This window comes from Oikopleura dioica, chromosome 2 (assembly GCF_907165135.1).
Source record: "Oikopleura dioica chromosome 2, OKI2018_I68_1.0, whole genome shotgun sequence".
Taxonomy (NCBI): Eukaryota; Metazoa; Chordata; class Appendicularia; order Copelata; family Oikopleuridae; genus Oikopleura; species Oikopleura dioica.
In genome coordinates this window covers 4989041-4997933 of record NC_137292.1, presented here as the reverse complement: position 1 = coordinate 4997933, position 8893 = coordinate 4989041, and the positions used below count along the sequence as shown (strand labels likewise).

The 8893-nt window shown below is 38.3% G+C and overlaps 1 protein-coding gene across 1 annotated transcript; it reads right to left on the bottom strand.

Moving 5' to 3' along the window:
* Positions 1-7403: 7403 nt before the first annotated feature.
* On the bottom strand, positions 7404-8184 carry LOC145696822 (ADP-ribosylation factor 1-like). The gene is made up of 3 exons (XM_081773921.1): positions 8051-8184; positions 7633-7947; positions 7404-7587 (listed from the first exon to the last, which is right to left on the bottom strand). The coding sequence occupies exons 1-3, from the start codon at positions 8174-8176 to the stop codon at positions 7441-7443; spliced, it is 588 nt and encodes a 195-aa protein (XP_081630047.1). The 5' UTR covers positions 8177-8184; the 3' UTR covers positions 7404-7440.
* Between the last annotated feature and the right edge of the window lie 709 nt (positions 8185-8893).

The window sequence follows — 8893 nt, the reverse complement described above, 5'->3', positions numbered from 1 at the left end:
AGGAATAAGTCTTTCTTGGTTTATTATTAATAATACGTCATCATACATAATTATTTTTTATGTATGTAAATCTTTATGTAATTTGGTGAAGTAAAAAAGTTATATTATCAAATAATCTTGAAAAATCAAAAAAAGAATTACTCCCCGGTGGAGGGGGGTCCCGGGGGGGGGATGCTAGCCCCCTGGGTTAGGTTTAGGATTAGGGGCAGCACGCATGATAATTTCCTACTACTGTAACTAACCTTTTTTTTGTACTTTGCTGCTAACCAATAAATATATCATAACAAAGACTCTCATTTTTATTCGTAATTTTCAGTGAAAACAGTTATTCATTTTCTTATAAGGTATTCGGTCCATCACTTTCTATGAGATATGACCAGCGCTCTAACCCTAGTGCTCCATATCGTATTGTCTTCATTTTACTCTTTCATTTCTAAATTATGAACCATCTGATGGAGAAACTTCCGACGGCTTTCTCGATCGATTTAGAAATCAATAAGATGCCTTGACCAAAGTTTGACGCTGGCCTCTGTCTACAGGATACAGTTTCTATCCGGAGAAAACGCCTGCTCCAAAAATAATCACCCTCTTACGTGTCCGTTGTTTGCCCTGGAAATTCCCTCCCCTAACAAGTTGATAAGTGCTTAGTTGATAATAATAAATTTTCTTTGAACAAAGAAGATCTAAAGGCGACTTTAGAGGGGTTCTTAGCTGGGTTCTTTATCGCTCTACTATCTAACGATCGGAATTTCAAACTCGATCGCTGGAAGAGCCGTCTCCGGAGAGTTGTTCGTTTTGGTGAGCGCGTTTTTCTTTCTTCTCATCTCGAGGAAGCTATTGCGTAACACTGAGTCAGGGCAAAAAAAAAGCGGCTTCGCGAGAATAAGAAATGGATTGAGACCCTTATTTTGGCGAAGCCGCTATGCGGCTTCGTTTTTAAAAAAGCCGCTACGCGGCTTTTCATTGAAGCTATTTTTGGCCCTGACTCAGGGTTCTGACACAGGTCGAGTTGTCAGTTTCGAGTGAATTTCGAGTCGAAGATTGGATTTTTCACACGTCTTATTCCAGAAAAACCTCCGCCTCTTTGCTTGTAAGATATTTACTCCCATGGTCGGTGAGGTCAACGAAATCGGCTTTTGGCGGGTGCGAATCCACCCTCTGCGAAAATTTGCGAAATCGGCTCTGATAAGACGATGAGGTCATTAATGCCGCCCAGCTTGTAGCCACAAGTGTTTCCCGCAGAAGGAACCCAAGGAGGAATTCAACTAACAGTATTATACTATTATTGACGATTGATCAAATTGGATCAGGAGGAATTTTGTCGTCAGTAAATTTGTGCCAAAAAAGCATTCTGATCAAATCAATGCAAATGTACAAATGCAGTACCGTGGTTTTCCATCTTAAGAGCGCCCAACTTAAGAGCGTTTTTGCCAATATTTTCCAAATTTTGTTATCTGAAAAAATCCCAACTTTAGAGCGTTTTTAGGAATTTTTAATTAATAATTAGAATAACGTTTATTTCAACCTGAAAAATCATGCAAAAAAATTTTTTTCTACGCTTTTCTGGTGGTATCACAGCCTCTGATTCAAAGATCGTAATTTTTTTATCATAAATAGGTAAAAATGACCTCAGATGCATTTTTAGAATTTTGGAAAAAGTTCATTTTATGCATTTTCATTCATCATTTTTTTCCCACTGTCATATCGTCGGATAGACCCCGGCGCTGCTGAGTACGGCCCTGCACCTCATCCCTCTCTCGGAGGGGAGATCACTCTTGCCCGGAGCCGCCCATGACTCTTTATCATCCTAGTTTGATCGTAAATTTTCCAACTTAAGAGCGTTTTGGTCTACCCTTGTCATCTGAAAAACGCTCTTAAGATGGAAAACGATGGTATTTGAGAACGAATAAAACTATAAATTTCCATTAAAAAATGTTTGAAGTCAAATTAACTATTGCAGATAAGCTCAGATTCTTTTTCTCTGAAGAGATCTTGAGAGAAATTAAAAGTTAATAATGACACTGAGCGAAATTTGCAATCCTGAGCCAGGTTCGAAAATCGTTCAAAATTTGAACCTTTATTTTGAATAGGACTTGGATATGTTGGCTTTAATATCGCTTGTATTCTTTCTTACATAGCGATTGGTATTTGTTGCGTTGCTGTCTTACTTTTTGGCTACTGAATATTTCGATTCAAATTATATTTTTCGACAGGATAAACAAAATTTCAATCGAATCAAAGTTGGTATTATAGCCTTGATTTATTTGAGAGAAGAATTTAAAGCAGAAGTTTCAGAGGACTCTGGTTTTGACTCTGACCTTGATTGCTCTGACTTTTGCTGGTTTTCTCAGAAAGAAAGTAATCAAGTTGATCCTGAAGAGTCGATTTCCAATCCATACGACGATCCTCCTATTACGATCGAGTCCCAATCTGAACAAAAGAATGCTAAAAAAGATGATTCTTCTCCCCCACCAGCTTACGACCAGCTTTTTACTGAGTCAAAAGATCATTCATAATTTTAAATTATTAAAAAATAAGGTACAAAAAATAATTTTTTTAATTATGATAAAATAAAAATGAATAATAATAAATTTAAAAAAGAGTTTTTTTCTTGCCTTCTTTTATTTCATTTTGACCCGCCAATGCCCAGTTTATTAACCAAAATCGTTGTTGACAAGCAGCATTTTGATCATTTAGACATTCGCCTTACCCTGAAATCATGTTTACAAAATTCTTTCACGTCACGATTTTTTCGCCTTAGCCTCGTTCCTCCCTTATGAGAAAGAATCTTCGCGCCTGTGGGAAGTCTCAAAATAACTTCGGTTTTGACGGTTTCTTTCTTTGCCAGGAAAAATCTTGTAATTTGGTCGATTCGGAACTTGTTTTTTCGAAAAAAAGGACATGTGGTTTCTTGGAGACGTTTTTTCGCAAAGTTGTTTTTTTTCAGATTTTGAAAGTACTTTTTAAAAATAATTTGAAGACGGGAACTCAAATTTGCAGCCGCGAGGCAGGAAGTTTGGGAAACCGGCCATCAGGAAGCGACGCAGATTAGAGAATTTTGGAAAACGGCGAATGGAAGTGATTTTTGGTTAAACTACCTAAATACACGAAGCAGCTTTTTGAATCAATTTATCAATTTGTGCTTGTGCCGCAATTTTTGTTGTCTGAGGAAAAGCAGTTTCTAGACATTCTTTTACCGATAAAAATTAAGGACCCCCCTCTCGCTTAAGGACTCCCCCCATCAAGATGAATTTAGGGGGAATTAAAATTAAGGGTGTACCTAACCTTGTTTTTTAGAAAAAACTTCCTCCTTTTCGCCAATTTCACGACAATCGATAAGGGGCGGTCCTTAATTTTTGAAAAAAAAATTTTTTTTTTGAAATATTTGAAATTATCTTTTTGAAGAACGAGAAAAGTGAAGATGTTGCAATTTGCATATATATTTTACTTTCAAGAGAAAACCTGAAGGTACTCATTTTTCCGCCCGAAAACGCTCAAGCCCCCTCGACAAGCCTTAAATATTATGCCACAAAGTCGAGTGCTGCCAAAATTGAGATCCTTAACAACGTTGCCCAGTTGTTTTAGCCCAGTCCTTTTATCAACGAGTGCCTTTTGTACTATTTTGATTTCTGCCAGGCTGAAACTCTAGAAGACAGCTTCCTCCTTATCAGCGAGCACTTGAGAACGTTTACTTTACTTTCCTGGACATAAAAATGACACCCTTTTCTAGAGCGTCCTCGAGAATGCCTCTGATATCATCTGTTCCACTCACGTTGGCCAACAAAAAGAACATAGAACCTTTTAAAGACTTTTCTTGTAGTTATTTTCGCGGAATTTCGTTAAAACCAACAAATTAAAAATAATCGGAAAGCAGAAAAATGCAATATTTTGGTCGCGCAAAGAAGTTTTTTCGCGGTTTTATAAAGGAAACTAAAAACACCATAAAAATGACATCGATAAGAGCATCTCAACAACGAGAGGGAATCTGAAGGTTATTCGTTGATCGTAAAATAATATCCCCTCTGAAATGTCAGTGAAGAAAGTATCTAATGAAAACACTCCTCGATGTCTTGACAAATCAATAGAGAGAGAGAGAGGATGGTTTATTCGTGGGGGCCTTCGATGACTACCAAAAAACCTTCGAATCCTGGAGAAGCGTACCCGTGGCAATTGGAGTGCGCGCAGAAACAACAGCTGCTTGAATCGATGTATGCTTACCATGATCGAGGGGAGGATACTTCTGCGGAGGGTAAGGGGGGAGAGGATGATCTTCTTTGAATTATTTTTAGTGCACTGCGAGGAACTTGACAAGGACTGGATCGAATATGAAGCGTACAAAACTCATGAAAAATGCAACATCGTAATTTTCCTTTTTCTTTTGATGGATGCCCTTTAAAATTAAGGTGAGCCCATGTGACAAGGAAAAATACCAGAAAATCTGGGACCCTCGATGCAAAAAATTCAACGACGATCTTGACCGTGCTTGGGCTAAAGCAAATGAAGAGGGAAGAAAAGAAGGTATGGAAATCAACTTGAACTTCTGAAGAAGATCTTTTTTCAGATTTTTGTCAAAAAACAAATGTCAAAAACTGGGAAATTGAACATGACGCGGTGACTGTACGAGGTCCCTGTTTATACGTACGTGTCCGAAAACTTGTCATGATTTTAATCGTTATTTTCAGGACTGGCCTTGCGCTGGAGCAAATTTAATGAATATCTCAATGATTCTTGTTCTTTTTGCTACTTTTTTCTTCATGAAAAAATAAATGCTTCCAAAATCTACGGAGAATTCTTGATCGTAAAATGATAAACCCTCTTGAAATGTCATTTTTGTCATTGTACCAAATTAGTTTCACTCATCGCGAAAAAACTGTTATTTTTCTTGTCAAATTGAGAGACGAATTTTCAAGAAAAGAGGTTCGATAGAAAGCATTTTTGAAAAGCATTTTTTGAAACTTTTAGAAAATGGATTATCCGTATTGGAAATCAGAGTGCAATCATGACCAGAAATATCTGGAAAGTTTGTTTGCTTATCATGATAGAGGCGATAATGCTCATGGTAGGAGTCCTTTTTCGAATTTCTCTGAACGATAATAAATTTTAAGTGTACTGCCAAAAAGTCGATCAGGATCAAATCGCGAGTAAAGCTCGAAAAATGCATTCAAAATGCTTCATCGTAATTTTATTTTGAGATAAGAATTTGAGCCGTTTTCAGGCGAGCCCATGCGACGCGGAAGAATACAAAAAAGTCTGGGAACCTCGGTGCACGAAATTCAACGATGATCTTGATCGAGCTTGGGCAAGAGTTAGCGCAGCTGGAGATCGAAAAGTAAAAGGTAGAGAAAAAAGGAAGAAAGGGAAGTGAGAATTTTTTAGATTTTTGTGGAAAGAAGAATTTTCGAAAATGGGAAGTTCTAAACGAGCTGGTGACTGTTCAAGGAACTTGTGAATGGGTAGGTTCTTGATTTTCGGATTGGGTTGCGTTTTTGGCTCGAAAATCTGAGTCAGGGCGTAGAAGAGCTCAAATGAGAATTTGAAGGCCCTGACTCAGGTTCTTGGCTCGGCTACCTGAGTAGAAAACCTGAGTCAGGCTTTGGAAGAGCTAAAATGAAAAGCCGCATCTAAAAATTTTGGCTCTTAACCCTAACTTTTCATTTTTAGGAATGGCCCTGTTCAGGAGCAACTTCAATAAATATCTCATTTCTTCTCTTCATTCTTGCTGCTTTTTTCTTTGTCAAAAAATAAATGAAATTTTCAGCGTAAAAAATTTATTGCTGCGAAACAAATCCTCGAATTACCACGCACGTAAAAGTCGGGTAAATGCAGGTGAAATCTGAGCTTATACTGAAATAATAACCGGGTCGGTCTTGCTTGTTGTGAATTCGCCGTTGTGGAATTTGACGAAAAATGAATCTCAAATTTGAACCAAGCCTGGTCGCATTAGCTGGCCACGCCTTGAAACTGGTTCAACATGAGTGATGACAAAATCAAGTGAAAATTTCATCTGCACGTGATCGCAAATTTAATTCATTTTGCATCGAATATTATGCAGATTTTTGGAAAAATAAAAAATATTTTCCGGAAAACACGAAAAAAACTCAATTTATTAAGGGACCTCTGTTAGCCCTAAATGACAATTTTTTAAGTGAAAATGCAAAAAATAAACGAACATCTGTGTTTAATAATCATCCTTTTTTGTGCCAAAAAGTGAGAAAAACGTAGCTTCACAGAATTTGGCCCAGAATACAAGCCGCTGGAACGTCAAAAGTGATCAATTCTGCAGATTGCTCTAATTATATAAGAACATATGGAAATTTGAGAGGAACGAGACTCCAAAAAATGAAAAAAACGCCACGCAATCTAATCATGCTCGTAGATATTGAAATGGCAGGTGTTCATGCTCTTGCGTCTCAAACATTGTTTGAGCATAAGTGCGTCTGATTTTCGATCGGAATTTTTCTGATTCTTGAAACCGTAAACTTTCATTTACGAAAATTCAAGAGTCAAAAGAGACCCAATAAGAGAAGGACAAAAAATTTTTAAAAAATTTCGCGTCAAAATTTTCAACCGATAAGAAGCCTGGATTCGGCAAATCGGCCAATCAGCAGCCGGAATGGGGATGGTGTCTGGAACCGACAAAAAATTTCGACAAATTTTGCGTGGGCGGCTACTCGGCTGCTGATTGGCCGGTTTGCCGAATCCAGGCTTTTGATTGGTTGAAAATTTCCACGCGAAATTTGTCGATTTTTTTGTCGGTTCCAGACACTCCTCCCCCGAATAAGCGTATCTTCATCATATTACAGGGGATCCCCTCTTTTCTCATAGACACTCCTGTATTCCTTGATAGACAAGGAAAGATTAAAGAAAAGCGATTTCAGATGGAATTAGTCCAAATCCGACCAGCTCGCTGGTCTAAGAAGCCCGAAATGGGTAGAACATTTGCGGTCGTGTTTCCCCGGTGTCGAGGTTCTTCTTCCAGCTCAGTCAGAGATTTCGCCCGAGATTTCTGGCCGATTAGAATCGATTTGCGCCGCATATCTTTTTTTGAAGAACTCTTGTTTTATTTCCGCAAGTTTTTTTCTCAAAAGGATCAAATTCGATTTTTGATTTTTTGATAAAACGTGAAATTTAAACTAGCTCAAAAAAAAGCTTGAGTAAAAAGAAAAAAATGGCTGATTCATCTTTTTCCGGAAAAAACTAAGATGACGGGTGATCCGTTCAAAAAACATCTCGAAGATCGATTATCTTTAATTTACTGAAATTCACGTGCGAAATCGATCATTTGATCTCTTTCCTTGACAAATCAGCAATTTCCGAAAAGTGAATTCAGTTCAATTCAAAAATCAAAATTCAAAATTTCAAAGTTCAAAAAAACAAAAAAAAACAAAAAAATTTGTTCCAATTTTTTATTGAGAAGAAAAATTTTTTGCAGAAATTTTTTCAATGTCTTGAATTTTTCACGTGATCTTTGACCATCTTTGCGAAAATGTCCATTCCTTCAATAAGGCCATCGCCGTTGACAGCATTTGACCCTTGAACATGCCAATTTTCTCGACGCATGTTCAAAAGACCGAATTGCCGGGTAATCTGAAAGATAATTTTAGCCAATGATTTTGTTAAAAAAAACGCTACCTTTTCAGGAGCTGCTGCTCCGGGAAGATCTTGTTTGTTCGCAAAAATCAAGATCGGCAAATCTCCTCGTGGTAAATTCTCGTCGTTGAGTACATTTTGAAACTCCTGAAAGCTCTGGTCGAATCGCTCGTGATCTTGGGAATCGACGATCCAGATGATTCCGTCGAGATTTTGGTAGTAATGTCTCCAGAGAGGTCTGATCACATCCTGACCGCCAATGTCCCAAACTGTCATTTCTAGACCAGGGGCGATGTCGAGCGTTTCGACGTTGAATCCGATTGTTGGGACGGAGGAGACTGTTTCTTGCAGTTTTAGCTGAATAGAAAATGATTTCTAGAGATTTTTCTTAATAAACTTTATCATTAAGGGTCTCACCTTGATATCCCTTTTTTCAATTTTACTTCAAAATCGACTGTACCTTGTATAAAATCGTCGTTTTTCCAGCATTATCGAGTCCAATCATCGCCACTTTTGCCGACCTTCCTGCTCCGAGAATGTTCCACTCCTCCATTGCTTCTTTCAATCGGCTCAAAAAGAGTCCCATCTTGTTTTTTACTTTTCTGTTTTTATGAAAAATGGCAGCTAGGAGCGAGCTTTTATAGAATTTTTCAGAAGGCCACGTGGTCGAAAAACGACGCTGCATCTTCCACGATGGAGCTTTTTCGCGCGCTGATTATTGTTCGAATTTATGACTCACTTGTTCAAGAGCGCATCGGAGGAAATGAGTAAACAGGAGAAAAATGAGTCGTTGGCGCTAGAAAGGAATCATAAAAGAAAACATCCTTCGAAGCAAATATTTTTCACGAAAACCGCGAAGAACCGCGAAGAACCGCGAAAAACCGCGAAAAACCGCGAAGAACCGCGAAGAACCGCGAAAAACCGCGAAAAACCGCGAAGAACCGCGAAAAACCGCGAAAAGCCGCGAAGAACCACGAAAAACCGCGGTCAGTCAAAATAAATTTTCTTCCCTGTCTTCATCCTTGTTCTTTTTTAAGAACCGCGTGGTCGAGCCTTAAAGACATGATTTCCCGTCGAAAGTTACAGCCGAAAAAAATTGATGGCATTTTTCGTTTCTTGTTTTTCCCCGAAAGGCGGTGATTAAGTTGAGTACCTTAAAAGGGGGATAACGTGGACGCTACCGGTAGCGATGTCTAATCCCAAACAAAAAGGCAACACGAGAATTAGCCTGGCGAGCAGTGATCTTTGGATTAGGCGATTTTAAGCGCCCCGTTGGGATTATAATAAAATACGTGTAACTGCA

What these genes read in the sequence shown, in the direction of transcription:
- LOC145696822 (XM_081773921.1), bottom strand. Translation starts at nt 8,176, where the DNA reads ATGGGACTCTTTTTGAGCCGATTGAAAGAAGCAATGGAGGAGTGGAAC. An exon ending in AAACGACGATTTTATACAAG is followed by an intron (nt 7,948 to 8,050) that starts GTACAGTCGATT and finishes TTTTCTATTCAG; the next exon opens with CTAAAACTGCAAGAAACAGT. An exon ending in GAGCAGCAGCTCCTGAAAAG is followed by an intron (nt 7,588 to 7,632) that starts GTAGCGTTTTTT and finishes ATTATCTTTCAG; the next exon opens with ATTACCCGGCAATTCGGTCT.